At 40.3% G+C, this 19,594-nt stretch overlaps 1 protein-coding gene across 6 annotated transcripts in view; it reads right to left on the minus strand.

The window, feature by feature from the left end:
- LOC122562270 (lysine-specific demethylase 4C-like) overlaps positions 1-19,594 on the minus strand; it is a 437,697-nt gene that overhangs the window by 343,997 nt on the left and 74,106 nt on the right. For all 6 annotated transcript variants that reach the window (XM_043715065.1, XM_043715046.1, XM_043715057.1 and 3 more), the window contains one exon: positions 3,589-3,782. In XM_043715065.1, the coding sequence (XP_043571000.1) occupies positions 3,589-3,782 (194 nt within the window). The remainder of the gene's footprint in view (positions 1-3,588; positions 3,783-19,594) is intronic.

The raw sequence follows: 19,594 nt of genomic DNA on the forward strand, positions 1-19,594 counted from the left end.
TAAGGTGAGAATAGAAAGTTTTAAAAACAACATTGGGAGCCACATTTTTACACAGAAAGTGATTAATGTGTGGAATGAACTGCCTGGGGAAGTGATAGATGCTGGTACAATTAGAACATTTAGAAGAGATTTGGAGAAGTACATGAATAGAAAAGGTTTGAGGGACATGGGCCAACCACAAGTTAAATGGGACTACTTCAGTTTGGGAATATGGTTGGCATGTACTAGTCGGACCAAAGAGTCTGCTTCCATGCTGTATGACTATGACTGTATAACTGATCTTTTGTTTAACTGCAGTTGTGAGGCCTTGTGCACAAATTCAATTGTTGCATTTCCTGCACTGCTACTGTGACCACATTTCAAAAAAATCGATAATTGACTGTTAAGCATTCAAACATCCTACAGTTGCAAAGTTACTAAAGAAATCTCAAGTACTTTCTTTTTTTCAATCTTTACTAAAACTCTTTCTTCCTACTTGCACACTGCACCTGCTACTTTCCTCACTTCTCATTATCTGTGGCAACTGTCAAACATCATGAGCACTCTTCTGGTACACATCTTCACAACCCTTCAATAGGTCACAAAGTAACTCACTCATTTCTTTTGTAAACAAACTGGCACTGCAAATGAAACAAACATACCATTACAGAATTCTGCAACCTTCAGTTGTATCAAATTAAATTATAAAAAATAGATCATGTTGATGGGATCATTTTCAGTAATTTCACAGCCCATGTTTCATTTGAAGCTCCCTTAAAACGTGGGCTGTGAAATTACTGAACAAACTATCCAATAAATCTGACTATCTAGTTCATTTCTTGGATACAATTTCAAACAAAATAGAATAAATCGCTTGAACTAAGTTCCAGACACTTGTCCATTTCAACAAAAATCAAAACCAGTGTCACAAAAGTTATTACTTTACATTCTAATATACTATTACATGGAAAATTCTGTGATCTGCTTCAAATTGGGTGCAGAATACTGTTCTTCATTTGTTATTTCAAAGCAAAGAATGTCAGAGTTATGAACAGTCATCAATTGGCTTCTGAGAATATTTTAAGGCAAGTATTTAAAGTGCACAATCTAATATTAATTTTGTATGTGCATGCTCACTCTCACACACATGTACACATAAATACCCCAAAAACTAACCATTTAGCTTTCAGTAAGAGCACAATACCATTCCTGAAATGGTGCAAATACGTTATTGGGTCTCCTCTGTCCATTACGGTCAGTTGAATCCTACCAGCAGCAAAGTGATCAAATCAAAAATCAGAAGACAAACAGCACTCAGATGTCAGTATAATATGCATAAACGTATCTCAAGGTGTGGTCTACATTCCAGATTCTAAACGACAAAAAATATAGCTGCTGAGGTATAGCGCATGTATTAACTATGATTCTCCAAAATTCCCTCTGGGACAGTCTGAGCAGATTGCAAGTTATTAAATGTTACACCTATATTCAAGAAAGGAAGGGAAAGCAGGGAAATACAGGCCAGTTGGCTTGACATCAGTCATCTGCAAAGTGCTGGAACCTTTTAATAAGGCAGTCTTTACAATGTTCTGAGAAAAGTGATTAGAATAAGTCAAATCTGTTGCAATGAAAGAGCAACTCTAGTTGATAAATTTGTTCAAGACTTTGAAACTGTAACTGGCAGGATAAAGAGAATCCAGCAGATGCCGTATACTTGGGATTCCTAAAAGACAATTGATAAGGTGGCACTCAGGCAGGTTAAGACACAAAATAAGGGCACATGCAGAAGTGATACATTAGCAAAGATGATATGTTAGCACAGAGAAAGGACAGGTAAATGAGTAGCAGAGAGTTGGGATAAATGAGGCATTTTCAAGTTGACAGTATGACAATTCAGTGGCTTTAAGAGGTGTATTCTGTCCCAGCTTTTTTTATGAAGAAAGGTTGAGACAGAGGTGCCAATTGGACTACTCGGAGCCCATAAAATAAATAGCTTGAGAGGCCTAAGGGTTTTATTTTAAAATTGGAATAATAGAAACAGCCCAAATGGGTGGGATCACAGAACCAGGATGTGTAGTAGCAGTTGCTGGGGTCTTGAAGCTGGGTTTAGAAGCTGCAAAATATCTCTCCCTGATAGTCTCTCAGTTTTCTCGATTTTTTTCCCCTCTTGGACTGGAGAACTGTATATGAGAATCTTGTATACTAAATTTGCCTTTGCCGAATATGTGTTTATGGGATGTTACTATATTGGAACAATTACTGTTTAGTAGTTAAATAATCTATTATTCTGGTAAGCTTTCCAGTAGAGTTGTTATTCCAAGTTCTTCTTTCTTTTGTTGTATTTTAACTATGGTGTATGAATAAAGTGTGTTTTGCTTCAAAACTGGTAGTTTGACCAATTGAATTGCATCTGGAAAGCAATGCCTGGCATTTGCCTTTAAAATAAGGAAAATTAGGGTCTGTGCTATCCTCTTAAAATATTTTGAGAGGATTTGGTCTGGTCCATAACAACAGGCTGTAACAAGTGAAATGCCACAAGGATAAATGCTGAGGCCTAAGCAATATACAATCTATATAAATAACAAAGACTAAGGCAGAGAAAATAATGTATACAAGTTTGTTGATGTTACATGCGAATGCAAACTATTATAAGGATACAAATGAACCTGCAAACGGAAAGGTTAAGTGAGTGGGCAAACAAGGGGACAGATGAGGAACAATTGATGGAAAAGTTTCAGGTTATTCATTTTGGTCATAAGAATAGAAAAGCAGATTTTTCTAAAAATATGAATAAAGCTTGTAAGTGTTGGTGTTCAGAGGGATCTGCAAGTACTTGCACAAAAAATATGAAAAAGCTAACATGCAAGTTAAGCAAACAATTAGGAAAATAAATTGTACAAGGTTTTGGCAATACCATATCTGGAATACGATACACCATATTTAAGAAAGTTGCATTGGAGTTGACATAGGAAAGATTCACTAAATTTGCCCACAGAATGAAAGAACTGTCCCATGATATGAGGCTGAGTGAATTGAATGTGTATACTCTAGAGTTTTGAAGCTTGAGAGGTGATTGTATCATTTTCAAGATTATGTAAAGACTTGACACAGTAGAACTGTGTTTCTGCTGGGGGAACAGTTTCAGGATAAGATGGTCATTTTGGACTGAAATAAGGAGAAATTTCTTCACTGGACATGTTGCAAACATTTAAAATTTTCTAACCCAGAGGGTCGCAGACACGTCAAAGCTGACGATACTGAAGGCTGAGAGAGACAATTTTCCATCTCTCAGGGAGTCCAGGGGTATCGGGAGCAGGCAGAAGAGTAGAGATGAAGCCCAAAATTAGCTTTGTTCATATAGAATAGATCAGGTTTAAAGAGCAGTACAAGTCTTCTCTTGCTCTAATAGCTCAAATTCTTATAACTAGTAAGCAGGACATTGGAGAATTAAGGGAACATTATTTCTCCTCAATATAATGATATATCACTGTACTAAATGTAAAGAATGTTTAGTACATCTTTAAAAGGAGGAAAACAAAACAAAAACATGATCTTTGCCAGGACTTCAATACATGTAACAAGAAATAAAACAAATGCTGTTATACATACCAAGATTTTGGCTCTCCAAAATGCAGATAGTTAATGCTGTACAGATCCATATCTTCAGTATGCCATGCAAATGTTGTTTTCCACATGCCGAAGTACAAATATGGTGTATTTACACCTTCAATAGCTATGCCGCTTTCTTCTGCTACCACATCCAAAATAGTATTCAAACGACTGATATTCCACTCATTGACATCCTGGAAAATAATTAAATTGTGAAGTAATCATATGGATAGTATGATAGTTTCATGCAGTTGGGGTCAAAAAAGTCGAAGCCACTGTCAGAATCTAAATAATTTAAAAAACTTATGCTATGCTGGTTTGATGCTAGTCAGGATGGGGGTCACTAAAATCCAGCTTGAATGTTTTGCTATTTTTAGAAAATCAGTGAAATTTTCCATGCTTTGTGAAAAATTGGGGACGTCAATGGGCACTTACCAAGTCATGTTGTGGCTGTACAGGACATTGATGAGGACAGTTTTGGAATATTGCATGCAATTCTGCTCTCCTTTCTATCGGAAGAATGTTGTAAAATTTGAAAGGATTTAGAAAAGATTTATAAGTACGTTGCCAGGGTTGGAGGGTTTGAGCTTTAGGGAGAGGATGAATAGGCTGAGGCTATTTTCCCTGAAGTGTCAGTGGCTGAGAGGTGACCTTATAAAGGTTTATAAAATCATGAGGTGCAAGGATAGGGTAAATAGGCTAGGTCTTTTCCCCGGGATAAGGGAATCCAAAACTAGAAGGTTTAAGGAGAGATGGCAAAGATATAAAAGGGACCTAAGGGGCAACGGTTTCATGCAAAGGGTGGTGCATGTACGCAATGAACTGCCAGAGGAAGTGGCAAAGACTGGTATATTTACAACATTTAAAAGACATCTGGATGGGTACAGGAATAGGAAGGGTTTAGAGGGATATGGGCCAAATGCTAGCAAATGGGACTAGATTTATGTAGAAAGTCTGATCAGCATGGACGAACTGAACTGAAGGTTCTGTTTCCATGCTGTATATCTCTATGACTCTAAGTTTCCCAAACGAAACGTGTCTCACTTGCCACGTTTGGCTCATATCCTTTCTATTCATGGATCTATGCAAATGTCTTTTAAATGTTGAAACTGCCTCTGGCAGTTCATTTCACATAAGAATCACACTGTGTTAAGAATGTTGCCCCTTGAGTCCCTTTTAAGTCTTTCTCCTCTCATCTTAAAAATATGATCCCAAGTTTTGAATCCCCCACTCTAAGGGGAAGATCTGTGCTGTTTGCCTTATACTTGTCCCCATGATGTTATAAACCTCTATAAGGTTACCCTTCAATCTCCTACACTCCATGGAGAAAGGTCCCACGCTATTCAGCCTCTCCTGATAAGTAAAATCCTCCAGTCCCAGCAACATCCTGGTAAAACCTTTCCGAATCCTCCCCAATTTAATAATCTCTTTTCTGTAGCAGGGAGACCAGAACCATACACCGTACTCCAAAAATGGCCTCATGAACATGCTGAACAACCTCAACATGATGTCCCAACTTCTATATTCAATGAGAAGAAAATGAAGACTGCAGATGCTGGAGATCAGAGTAAATGTGTGGTGCTGGAAATGCCCAGCAGGTCAGGTAACATTGCTCATTTCCGAAGGGTTCTTGCTCGAAACGTCAATTCTCCTGATCCTTGGATGCTGGCTGACCTGCTGGGCTTTTCCAGCACCACACTCTCAACTTTTATATTCAATGAACTGAGCAATGAACGCAAGCATGCTAAACGTCTTCTTCATCACCCTGCCTACCTATGACGCAACTTGAAAAGAACTATTGTTATGGACCAGGCCATACCCCCTCAAAACATTTCAAGAAAGTAGCCCAGACTCTAACTTTGCTTGTTGCTTTAAGCAGGTGTATCGCAGATATTCCAGGAGGGAAGCAGTTGGTCAAAACATTTAGTTTTAAACAAAACAGAATTTATGTACAAGACTACTGAATGAAACACAAACAAAAGAGAACAGAATACCGAATAACCTCTCCAAAAACCCAACAGATCATCTCACCTTAATAATGCTGTTCCAATAGTTGCAACAATCCACATCAAATCCCCTTGGCCCAAAAGGTAAAACCAAACACAGGGTCTTACAGGAGAGAAGTCAGAGAGAGAGGAGGATCGGCCTGGACCTGCTTCTCTGGGTCCAGCAGCTTCACAACACTGACTACTTTCAGTGTATAGCCAGACTGCCGAAAACCAAATCAAACCAGAGTAAAGATTGGATTAGATTCCCTACAGTGTGGAAACAGGCCCTTCGGCCCAACCAGTTCACACCGACCCTCCAAGGAGCAACCCACCCAGACCCACTTCCCTCTGACTAATGCACCTAGCACTATGGACAATTTAGCATGGCCAATTCACCTGATCTGCACATCATTGCACTGTGGGAGGAAACTGGAGCACCCGGAGGAAACCCACGCAGACACAGGGAGAATGTGCAAACTCCACAAAAGACAGTCACCTGAGGCTGGAATTGAACTTAGGACCCTGGTGCTGTGAGGCAGCAGTGCTAACCACTGCACCAGCATGCCGCCCCGTGCCACAGAGCTGAGTGACCTGACCACTCCCCATTCATTGTACCACTCCTCTTTCATTTTTTAAACTTAAAAGCCTTTTGCCTGAGGCAGTATCTGTTAGCTTTAGTCAAATTGGTCCGAAACCCTTCAAACTTAGATTTTTTGGATTCCACGTCTTTTACAACCTGTCTGAAAAAACACAGGGACAACATAACCTTGTTAAAGAAGCAGCATCATCACACGTCCTCCCTTAAAAAAAAAATGAACTCAATATCCAAAGATGGCTTCATTTTAAAACCGCTTAAATTGTTAGTACTCTACAGCATGCATATACATTACAATCGACAATAATCATGCAAGCACGCACTACTACACTTTGTTTAAATCTGCTTTACTCCTGTCACCGAACACCTCCATTTCTCATTCAAATCTCAACAATGCATTGGCAATCACCTTTTTTTGTCCTGTCACATGCACAATTTTCAAATTAAATAGGTGTAACAACAAGATCCATCTAAACAGTCTGGCAGTTTTGGCCTTAAAACGCTCCAACAACTTCAATGGGTTATGGTCAGTGTATATGATTGTCTCAGATATGTTACTGATAACATAAACATTGAAACGTTGTAACGCCAACACCAAACTTCAAGTCTCCTTCTCAACTGTCGAATAGTTCTGCTGATAAAGGTTCAATTTCCTGGAAAAACATCTGATAGGTCCTTCTATTTTCTTGTTGTCTTCCTGCAAGGGCACAGCATTGACACCCATATCATTTGCATCGGTAGCTACCGTGAATAGCTTTGCATAATTAGGTGTGGCTAATACTGGGGCAGTGATTTACACAGCTTTCAGGCTGTCAAATGCCTTCTGATGATCTGCTGTCCACTGAAACCTCTCGCCTTTCTTTAGCGATTCTGATGATCTGCTGTCCACTGAAACCTCTCGCCTTTCTTTAGCAATTCAGTGAATGGAGCAGTCACACAACTAAAATTTGGCACAAATTTTAGATAAAATCCATTTAATCCCAGGAACTGTAGTAGTGATCTTTTTGTCAATGGTTTGGAAAACTTCCCAATTACCTTTGTTTTTGCATCCTGTATGGCCATTTGTCCATGTCCAATAACAAGGAAATTGACTTGGTCTTTGGGAAATTCACTTTTAGCCAGGTTTATCACCAAGCCTGTCTTCTGAAGTCGATTGAATGTGTCTGATAAATGTTCCTTCCATGTATAACTGAAAATCACCATGTGGTCATCTATATATACGACACAGTTGAGTAATCTAGCAATGGCCTGAGTGGTTAGCCTCCGAAACGTGCCTGGCACATTTTTCATACCAAATGGCATGACTTTAAACTGATACAATCCATTCAGCATTACAAAAGCCAAAATTGCCTTTGCTCTTTCAAAGATATCTGTCAGTATCCTCTGAGCAAGTCCAACTTAATAATATAAGTCGCTTGTCACACCTTTTCAACACAGTCTTCCAAATGTGGAATCAGATTTGCATCAGTCTTCATAACTTCACTAACTTTGTGAGAGTTCACACATAACAGTTGGGTACCATCTGGTTTTGGCACCATTGCTATGGTTGAGCTACAGTCACTGTAACTTTCTTTGATTATGTCATCTTGGAGCATGCTTTTGAAGCTGTGCCAACTTTAGAGGTTACACCAATTGGAATGCTTAATCAAAACAGCATCTCCTAAATCTACATCATATATAATTAGGTTACTCCTTCCCAGCTTATTTCCACATATATCCCCATTTGATAGCAATAACTCTTAATCCCTACAGTGTGGAAACAGGCCATCCCGCCCAACAAGTCCACACCAGCCCTCCAAAGACTAACCCACCCAGACCCATTCTCCCCTACACTATTACTCTACATTTACCCCTGACTAATGCACCTAGCTTATACATTCCTGAAAACCGTGGGCAATGTAGCATGGCCAATTCACCTAACCTGCACATCTTTGGATTTTGGGAGGAAAACACATGCATAAATGGAGAGAACGTGCAAATTCCCATTGCTATGGTTGAGCTACAGTCACTGTAACTTTCTTTGATTATGTCATCTTGGAGCATGCTTTTGAAGCTGTGCCAACTTTAGAAGTTACACCAATTGGAATGCTTAATCAAAACAGCATCTCCTAAATCTACATCATACATAATTAGGTTACTCCTTCCCAGCTTATTTCCACATATATCCCCATTTGATAGCAATAACTCTTTCAGGTCATAGATGCATATAATCCCTACAGTGTGGAAACAGGCCATTCCGCCCAACAAGTCCACACCAGCCCTCCAAAGACTAACCCACCCAGACCCATTCTCCCCTATACTATTACTCTACATTTACCCCTGACTAATGCATCTAGCTTATACATTCCTGAAAGCCGTGGGCAATGTAGCATGGCCAATTCACCTAACCTGCACATCTTTGGATTTTGGGAGGAAAACACATGCATAAATGGAGAGAACGTGCAAATTCCTCACCCAAGGTTGGAATCGAACCTGGGTCCCTGGTGCTGTGAGGCAGCAGTGCTAACCACTGAGCCCCTGTACCGCCTAGTATGAGTCATTTCGATTTTCCTTTGGAAGGTAATTCAATAATTTGTCCCAATTTTTGACAACTTCCTCATTGTCCAATTTAGATTAAATTAGATTACCTACAGTATGGAAACAGGCCCTTCAGCCCAACAAGACCACACCAACCCTCCGAAGAGTAGCCCACCCAGACCATTCCCCTACCTTATACTTACCCCTGACTGATGCACCTAACACTGTGGGCAAGTTAGCATGGCCAATTCACCTGACCTGCACATCCTTTGGATTGTGGGAGGAAACTGGAGCAACTGGAGGAAACCCATGCAGACACGGGGAGAATGTGCAAACTCCTTGCAGACAGTCACCCGAGGCAGACTCAAACCCGGGTCCCTGGCGCTGTGAGGCAGCAATGCCAACCACTGAGCCACCCTCATTTAATTTGAGGAATGTCCAATTCAGAATCCTCTTCCTTCCGTGTTGTAATCAATAATAGTTTTCTTTAGCTTTCCTTCCCTGTCAGAATATCTTTTGAGCATATTCAAATCACATACTCTGAGATTTCATTCTGTCTGGAGTCCTTATCAAATAGTTTGCCTCATTCAATTTCCTTTCAGCCTGATAAGGTCCACTAAACCTTGTTTTTAAAGGTTCACATATCACTGGAAGTAGCACTTAAATGTTATCTCCAATAGCAAAATTGCAAGTTTTTGATTTCTTGTCTGCTTCCCATTTCATTGTATGTTGTGATACTTTTAAATGCTGTCTAGCCAACTCCCCAGCTTTAAAGTGGTCCTGAAAATTTGACACATAGTTCAAATATGTGGTCTCTTAATTCTGACATACCAATTCCTCCTTAATCAATTTTAGCAGCCCTTTCACTTCATGCCCAAAAACTAATTTGGTTGATTCATTTGGTGCATCTCTGATCGCAAAAGTACAAATGGAATTCCCGTAACCCAATTATCTGGACAGTCGTGACTATAAGTCTTCAACATGGTCTTTAATGTCTGATGCTACCTTTCTAGTGCTCCTTATGACTCTGGATGGTAAGCAGTAGATTTGAATTGCTTTATTCCGAAGCTGTCCATAACTTCCTTGTGATGTGAAGTCTAACCCTTGATCAGATTGTATCTCTGCAGGTAGTCCATATCTAGTGAAAATTTTGAGTAAACTCATCTACAAACCTTTTAGGTGTGATAATGTGTAATGGAATACCCTCTGAAAATCTAGTGGACACATCTGTTACTGTTAACAAATACTGATTCCCACTTTTTGTTTTGGTAGGAATACTATGCAATCAGTTAAGACTCTTCTAACAGGTTCCTCAAAATGCAGGAATAGGTATTGAAGGTGCAGGTTTTATTACTGCCTCTGGTTTTCCAATTACCTGTCATGTTTGACGCTTCTGGCAAAATTCAACTATATCCTTGGGCAGTCCAGCCAATAAAAATGTTTATGTATTGAGATGTAATGTTTATGTAGTGTTTATGTAATGTTTTAAATGTTTATGTAATGTTTATGCTTGAGATTTTCTCACTCCTAAATGATCCCCTAGTGGTAGCTCGTGTGCCACTTGCAACACCTCCTTTCTATACCCACTGGCAATATGACTTGAGGAACTTCTGCCTATTTCTCGTCTGTTTTCATACATGATGGTCTCCATTTCCTCATTAAAACATAATTATTAAGATAATAACATTCAGGGATACATTCTGATTCTTTTTCTGTGTATGCCATTTGATATAATTTCTCTAAATTTTCATCTTTCTGTTGTAGGTGAACTTATCTGAGCTAAAGGTGTCTCCTGTGTCATTTATCTGCTCCTGGTTTGTCTCCACCACCTGATCAAACAGGTGCTCTGCTAGTTCCACTTCAATTTTCGTATCTGCACTCTTTGATCTCTCCTGTTTCAACTGGTTACTTTATGACCTCATTACCACACAGTCAGGAAAAATCCCAGGATATGTCTCTTGCAACAGTTCAGTTGCCTGAGTTTCCACTGGTTTTTCAACCATAGTGGCCAGCACTCCTTCCTGTGAACCAGCTGTCTCATTAGCAAGGACAAATTGTATTCCTGGAGCTGAGAGTTTGACCAGTACTCCTACCACGACTTCACCACTTTTCACTGGACACTCTAACCTCACTTTTACATAATTGAATACTTCTTATTTCAAAGTGAATTTCCATTACTTGTACCTTATCTGGCAATAGTCCTTCAGAAGTACATGCCTCCTCATCTTTCAAAATTACAGATTGAGAGGATCCTGCATCTCTTAATATTGCAACCTATTTACCTGCTGCTCCTGGCTTTTGCGAGTGAACTTTACCTTTGCAGGTATAAGCTTTAAGAAGATCTGGCACTTCCTCCTTAACCAACCTCCGATCAGCTTGTACCTTTTGGCGCAGCTTTCTAGTCTCCACTGTGTTTTCTGTTACCACTCCAACGACATTCACTGGCTTACCCTGTTTACCTACATCTGGATTCAGTGTTTTTCCTAACCCATCAACACTTATTTCATGTGGCCTACTTTACTGCAATAAAAACATTGGAGCTTTTTAACTTCTCTTTCCCTTTCAAGGGTTTCCTTTTTACACTGTGGAAAGTTATTCTTATTATCTTCACCAAGATTTATCTTTCCCTTTCTACACAAGGATTTCTCTTTTCCCCAATTCCATGCCCCACGGATTGACATTGACTTACTTTGACTTTGGATCAACTCATAACCATCAGCCATTTGAGCTGCTAATCTTGCCATTTTTATTTTCTGCTGAAGTACAGGTTCATAGCTCCTTGAAAGTAGAGTCACAGATAGATAGGATAGTGAAGAAGGCATTTGGTATGCTTTCCTTTATTGGTCAGAGCATTGAGTATAGGAGTTTGGAGGTCACGTTGCAGCTGTATAAGATGTTGGTTAGGCCACATTTAGAATATTATGTGCAATTCTGGTCTCCTTCCTATCAGAAGGATGTTGTAAAACTGGAAAGGGTTCAGAAAAGATTTACGAGAATGTTGCCAGGATTGAAAGATTTGAACTATAGGGAGAGGTTGAATAGGCTCGGGCTATTTCCCTAGAGGCTGACGGGTGACCTTATAGAGGTTTATAAAATCACGAGGGGCATGGATAAGGTAAATAGACAAGGTCTTTTCCCTGTGGTGGACGTGTCCAGAACTAGACGGCATAGGTTTAGGGTGAGAGGGGAAAGATATACAAGAGACCTAATGGGCAACATTTTCACGCAGAGGGTGGTGCATATGTGGAATGGGCTGCCAGAGGAAGTTGTGGGAGGCCAGTACAACTGCAACATTTAAAAGGCATCTGCATGGGTACATGAATAGGAAGGGTTTGAAGGGATATGGGCCAGGTGCTGGCAGATGGGAGTAAATTGGAGTGGGATAACTGGTTGGCACGGACAAGTTGGACCGAAAGGTCTGTTTCCGTGCTGTACATCTCTATGACTCTATGCTCTTCCACAAGAGTTCTCACTACTTCAGAAAGCGAATTTTTGAACTTTTAAGTGCCAATTTCTAAAGTTCAAACTCCCTCTCTTTCTCCCTTTCCCTCTCTTCTGCTTTTAATAATAATTCAAACTGTTTCATTTCTGTTGCCTTTTCCTTGTCTTTTGCCTCAAACTCAAGCTGCTTTATGTTCAACTGAATTTTAGCCATCTCTAAAGATTCTGATGGCATTTCCAGCAAATGTAAATGCTGAACTATAGCTGTAATTATCTCTCCTTTCCTCACAGAAAGAGACAGCTCCAACCGCAGTTTGTCTGCTAGTTCCAGCAACCTAGCCTTAATCACATTTTGCAAAACCCGCAATGTCTTCCACCCCCAGAAAACTCTTGGTGAAGAAACAGCTATTGCTATCCCAACCACTGTTTAAACCAACCAAATTCAACACTGAGAACAAAAGACAGTAACACCTACCACTCGCTGCCTTCAAGTCCAACAACCCGGATTCCAATTTGGAACTATAGAACACCGTGGGCGGCACGGTGGCACAGTGGTTAGCACTGCTGCCTCACAGGCCAGACACCCGGGTTCAATTCCCACCTTAGGCTACTGACTGTGTGGAATTTGCACATTCTCCCCGTGTCTGCGTGAGTTTCCTTATTGGCCATGCCAAATTTCCCCTAGTGTTAGGTAAGGGGTAAATGTAGGGGTATGGGTGGGTTGCGCTTCGGCAGGTCGGTGTGGACTTGTTGGGCCGAAGGGCCTGTTTCCACACTGTAAGTAATCTAATCTAATCTAAAACACATCCCACAAAGAGCCTCCAATCTGGTTCTGAGGCCAGACCCCTCAAAACATTTCAAGAAGGTAGCCCAGACTCGAACTTTGCTTGTTGTTTTAAGCACACGTAACACAGATATTCCAGGAGGGATGCAGCTAACAGTTAGTTTTAAACACAACAGAATTTATTCACAAGTACATCTCTATGACTCCATAACTCTATGATTACTGAATGAAACACAAACACAAGAGAACAGAATATCGAATAACGTCTCCAAAAACCCAACAGATCATCCCACCTTAATAATGCTGTTCCAATAGTTGCAACAATCCACATAAAATTCCCTTGGCACAAAAGGTAAAATCAAACACAGGGTCTTACAGGAGAGAAGTCAGAGAGAGAGGAGGATCGGCCTGGACCTGCTTCTCTGGGTCCAGCAGCTTCACAACACTGACTACTTTCAGTGAATAAGCCAGAACTACCGAAAATCAAATCAAACCAGAGTAAAGCTGAGATGGGAGACCTGGCCACTCCTTTTCATTGTACAAGCATATATTTTTAAAACTTAAGAGCCTTTTGCCTGAGGCAGTATCTGTTAGCTATAATCAAACTGGCCCTAAAACCCTTCAAACTTAAACTTTTCAGAGTGTGTCTTTTACAACCTCTCTGGAAAAAAACAAGGACAACATAACCTTGGTAAAGGACCAGCATCATCACACTATGTATCTGAACCCCTAAGTCTCTCTGTTTGACAACATTACCCAGCGCCCTACCATTAACTGTGTAAGTTCTGCCTTTGGGCATTTTACAAAATGCAACACATTTATCCAAATCGAACTCTTTCTACCACTCCTCAGTCGACTGACCTAACTGATCAAGATCTATTCATAATCTTAGATGACCGTCTTCACAATCCACTATACCACTAATTTTGGTGTCATTCACAACTAAGCATGCCTCCTAAATTCTCATCCAAATCATTTACGTAAATGACAAACAGTGGATCCAGCACTGATCCCTGCGCAACATCGCTGGTCATAGAACTCCAGTCGGAAAAACAATCCTCCACCACCACCCTCTGTCTCCTGTCAAGCCAATTTGTATCCACCTAGCACCTAGCAAACTCTCTCTGAATCCCATGTGATCTAACTTTACTAATCAGTCTATCAAGGGGAGAACATTACCTGGGCCTCCAACATTAACCACGAGGTCATTGCCTCATCAAGTACAACACTATCTTCTCTCAGAAACAAAAAATGGGCAACAAATGTAGCTCTGGTAATGTCATCCATAGCCAAAAAATTATTAATAAAAATCACCATTTAAAATATAATCAGATTTAAACTATAAGCAGGTCCTGAGAACATACATTTTCCTTGAACAGAATGTTAATGATGTTTTCAGAACACATACTAATATTGAAACAGTACTAAAATAGTTAGTCAAATTACACAGTGGAGCTTCATCACTGTCATAATAACCCACATAAAAATAAGCAGCTGTAACACTATAATAAATTATTAACAGGCAAATTATTTTTACTCATTCATATCAATTTTGATTATTTATTGTTTCTTTCTTATTCAACTTTATATGCCATACTTTACTTTCAGTCTATCTACCACGCTATATGATGTGTCTTTGGTCTCAAAGAGAAATATTAAAATATATTGATTGACTGTTTCACCATTGCTTCCCAAGACCTGTGTGTTTTTAACCATCAGCACCCTGAATGCAGGGTAACATTGAACTCATGATTTGGCCAGCAAAGAAGAGCCCCTACCCCAGCCCCTTAAACCAATGGAAACATTATAAAGTCAGCAGCTGCCTCTTGGAATTACTACTTTACTACACTACAGCATTTGATACTCAGTCAGAATTCCATAATGGCCACTGCTGTCACAGAGCTCATAGACCCAAAATTTTGGCTGAAGCCCGCAGCCGGCAGGTTCATTCATGACCAATCTGAATATCTGCATACCTAGTTTATTGTGTTGGTTTCCAGGCTCAGGATAATCCTGGGCAGATTTCAACAATCCCCTCTTTACACGATGCAGCTGTCAGGAGGTTATTAATCAGTAATCGCACCAGGGTGAATTCTGCTGAGCAACTGTTGTCATGTCAGTAAAACTATTTGATGTTTTTGTTGAAACAAAGACACCTTTTTGGTTCAATTATATAGTCAATACAATGTAGAAGGAAGCACAAGTTCATGCTGATTCTCTGTACAAGTCATTCTGTTATAACATTTGTTTCATCAATGCAAATTCACTGTAATGCAACTGACAAACTGGGGATGCTGTTTCTACAGTGCAAACTTTTAAATCTAATGAGATTACAGAGCCAACACTTTAAGCGCTGTTTCTAAACCATGATTTTTCTATAATGTGGGTTTGCACAAGAACGCAACCATCGTGTTAAAGAAGAACTGACTGCACAACAATCCCATTTGCCCTCCTTCTAACTCTTTCAAGCTACAACATTATTACCATCAAAATGTCCATTCAATTTCTTTGATTATCAATTGTCTCTGCTTTCAATATCTTTGCAGGCAGCAGGTTCCAGTAATTGGGTAAAACAATTCTTGCTCGCCTCTCCCCTGCATTTCTTGAGCAAAACCTTAACTTTGTTCCCTTACGTATTATTCTCTTACTGTGTCCTGTCACCCTCAAAAGTCCATGCACATAATCCGCCAGAACATTTTAGAACTTTATCATTATATTTTCATTTATCTCTCCCTATCCCTTCTCGAGTCAAAGAGATGTAGAGTCATACAGTATGGCAACAGACCCTACAGTCCAACTAGTCCACCCCAACCATGTTCCCACTCGCCCGCAGTTAGCCCATATCCCTACTTTCCTTTTCATGTACTTATGCAAATGTCTTTAAATGTTATAACTGTACCTGCACCCACCACTTGCTCTGGCAGTTCATTCCACACATGAACCACTCATGTCCTTTTTAAAACTTTTCTCTTCTCACCATAAAAATATGTCCCCATTTTGAACTCCACCACCCCATAGGGGAAATACCCTTGCTATTTACTTTATCTAAGCTCCTCATGATTTTATAAACCTATGACTCTAAGCCAATCTTTTATCGCAGCTAAACCTGACTCTCTTGTTCCTTGAGACAGTTTTTTTGGTCTGTTATGTAATTAGGGATTAAGGATAGTCAACACGGTTTTGTGAAGGGTAGGTCGTGCCTCACAAACCTTACTGACTTCTTTGAGGTGTCCAAACAGGTGGATGAGGGGAAAGTGATTGATGTGATATCGATGGATTTCAGTAAAGTGTTTGATAAGGTTGTCCACGGTCGGCTATTGCACAAAATACGGAGGCATGGGATTGAGGGAGGTTTAGTGGTTTGGATCAGAAATTGGCTAGCTGAAAGAAGACAGAGGATGGTGATTGATGGGAAATGTTCATCCTAGAGTTCAGTTATTAGTGGTGTACCGCAAGGGTCTGTTTTGGGTCCAGTGCTGTTTGTCATTTTTATAACTGACCTTGATAAGGGTGTAGAAGGACGGGTTAGTAAATTTGCAGGTGACACCAAAGTCAGTGGAGTTGTGGATAGTGCCAAAGGATGTTGTAGGTTACAGAGGGACAAAGATAAGCTGCAGAGCTGAGCTGAGAGGTGGCAAATGGAGTTTATTGCGGAAAAGTGAGAGGTGATTCATTTCGGAAGAAGCAACAGAAATAGAGAGTACTGTGCTAATGATAAGCTTCTTGGCAATATAGATGAGCAGAGAGATCTCGGTATCCATGTATACAGATTCCTGAAAGTTGCCACCCAGGTTGATAGGGTTGTTAAGAAGGCATATGGTGAGTTAGCTTTTATTGGTAGAGCGATTGAGTTTTGAAAGCACGAGGTTAAATTGCAGCTGTACAAAACTCTGGTGCGGCCACACTTGGAGTATTGCATACAGTTCTGGTCATTGCATTATAAGAAGGATGTGGAAGCTTTATAAAGGGTTCAGAGGCGATTTACTCGGATATTGCCTGGTATGGAGGGAAGGTCTTAAGAGGAAAGGCTGAAGGACTTGAGGCTATTTTCATTAGGGAGAAGTAGTTTGAGAGGTGACTTGATTGAAACATAAGATAATTAGAGAGTTAGATAGGGTGGACAGTGAGAGCCTTTTTCCTCAGATTGTGATGGCTAGCACAAGGGGACATAGCTTTAAATTGAGGGGTGATAGATAATAGGACAGATGTCAAAGTAGTTTCTTAAATAAAAATAGTTGGGGGATGGAACGCCCTGACTGCAACAGTATTACACTTGCCAAATTTAAAGGCATTTAAATGGTCATTGGATAAACATATGGATAAAAATGGAATAGTGTTGGATAGGTAAGCTTCAGTTTGGTTCCACAGGTCGGTGAAGGGCCGAAGGGCCTGTTCTGCGCTGTAATGTTCTATGTAATACTTTGTCAAAAACCTTCTTGAAATCTGCTATACTTCATGACAGGTTTATGTTTTAACTCATCTCTTTTAATTGAACTTAAAATAAGAATGCTATGAAACATGAGGAGGGTGTGAACTTGGGGAAATTCTGATCAAAAGCAAATCCCATGTGATCCATTGATTATGGAGACAGGAACCCAAATTGAAACTTACTCAAAGTCAGGAGCACACAAAGCAACAGAGGGCTGGCCTTACTCCCAATTCACATTTGAGAGTCAGTCAGATCAAAGGAGACGGAAAAGAGTACCCTTCTGTATGCCAAGCAGAAGAAAATGACTGCTTCAGAGCTGGGTAGGGTGGTATCCATATTCAAGGAAAGAAGGTTTGTGAAAAGTTAAGAGACCAGAGATCACTAGATAGCACCTTACAATGTGGAGTCTAATTACACTGAAAGGGTTGAGCGAAGCAAATTATTACTGTCCCTTTCACAATGCAGATTTTTGACTGTCTCTAGTCAACTCTCAGTTCCATGTGCTCCATTGCAATCGAAAGCCAGCTTAGAGTTGACCTGAGTGCTGTCTGAATCATCTAGGACTGCTCATCCCCAAAATATGCCACAGGCCGGTCAAGCAGGCTCATGGTGTGACATCAGTCACTCGCTTGTGCAAAAGAAGTCCTACTCTGTGGAGCTGCCAGCCAATTTGTTGAGCTCGCAGCTCTGACACTGCAGGATCTCAATTAGCGATCAGAATGGCAAAGTAAACCTAATATATTTGGCAAGACCCTCAGCTTAAAAAATAAAGTTAAAAATAACTATTTTGTTCGATTAATCTGTATTCCTTTTATTTTACTATATTGCATTGATTCTGCATTGTAGGCTAATTAGTAAAATGATGTCACAGGATGAGCTTGCCAATTGGATACATAATTAGCTTAACGGCAGTAGACAGAGAGTGGTGGAAGGTTGTTTCGCGAACTGGAGGCTTGTCACCAGCAGTGTCCCACAGGTATCAGTTCTGGGTCTTCTTTGTTTGTCATTTATATAAATGATTTGGACGAGAATATAGAAGGCGTGGTTAGTAAGTTTGCGGACAACACTAAAAGTGTTGGCATTGTAGACAGTAAAGAAGGTTTACGAAGATTACAGAGGGATCTTGATCAAATGGGTCAATGGGCTGCAAAATGACGAATGGAGTTCAATCTGGATAAATGCATGGTAACGCATTTTGATAAACAAACAGAAGTAGGATTTATACAATTAACGGTAGGGCCTTAGGTAATGTTGTAAAACATAGGGATCTAGGCATTCAGGTACATAATTATTCAAAGTTTGCATTACATATAGACAGGACAGTTAAAAAGGCATTTTGCACACTTGCCTTCATTGCTCAATCCTTTGAGTATAGTATTTGGGATGTCATGTTGAGGTTGTACAGGACATTGAAGAGGCCTCTTCTGGAATACTGTGTCCAGTGTTGGTTGCCCAGTTATAGGAAGGATATTAGTAAGTTGGACTGGGCTCAGAAGAGATTTACCAGCATACTGCCCAGTATAGAAGGTTTAAGTTATAAAGAAATGATGGATAGGCTGGGACTGTTTTTCACTGGAGCGTAGGAGGTTGAGAAGCAACCTTATAGAAATTTATAAAATAATGAGGGATATGCATAGTGTTAATGGTAGTTGTCTTTTCCCAAGGATGCAGGATTTAGATTAGATTAGATTAGTTACAGTGTGGAAACAGGCCCTTCAGCCCAACAAGTCCACACTGACCTGCCGAAACGCAACCCATCCAGAACCATTCCCCTACATTTATCTCTTCACCTAACACTATGGGCAATTTAGCATGGCCAATTCACCTAACCTGCACATTTTTGGACTGTAGGAGGAAACCGGAGCACCCGGAGGAAACCCACGCAGACACGGGGAGAATGTCTATGTGGAGTTTGCACAGTCGCCTGAGGCGGAAATTGAACCCGGGTCTCTGGCGCTGTGAGGCAGCAGTGCTAACCACTGTGCCACCATGCGATTTCAAGACTAGAGGGGCACAGTTTTAAGGAGAAAGGAGAGACATTTTAGAAAGACATGAGGATCATTTTGTTTTTACACAAGAGGGTGGTTCGCGTGTGCAATGAACTTCCTGAGGAAGTAGAAGATGTGGGTACAATTATAACACTTGAAAGATACTTTGATAAATACATGAACTGGAGAGATTTGGAGGTATGTGAACTAAAAGCAGGCAGGTGCGACTAGTTTAGTTTCGGAATATGCTCGGCATGGACTGAT

The sequence above is a fragment of the Chiloscyllium plagiosum genome, chromosome 2 (genome assembly GCF_004010195.1).
Source record: "Chiloscyllium plagiosum isolate BGI_BamShark_2017 chromosome 2, ASM401019v2, whole genome shotgun sequence".
In the NCBI taxonomy this organism is placed as follows: domain Eukaryota; kingdom Metazoa; phylum Chordata; class Chondrichthyes; order Orectolobiformes; family Hemiscylliidae; genus Chiloscyllium; species Chiloscyllium plagiosum.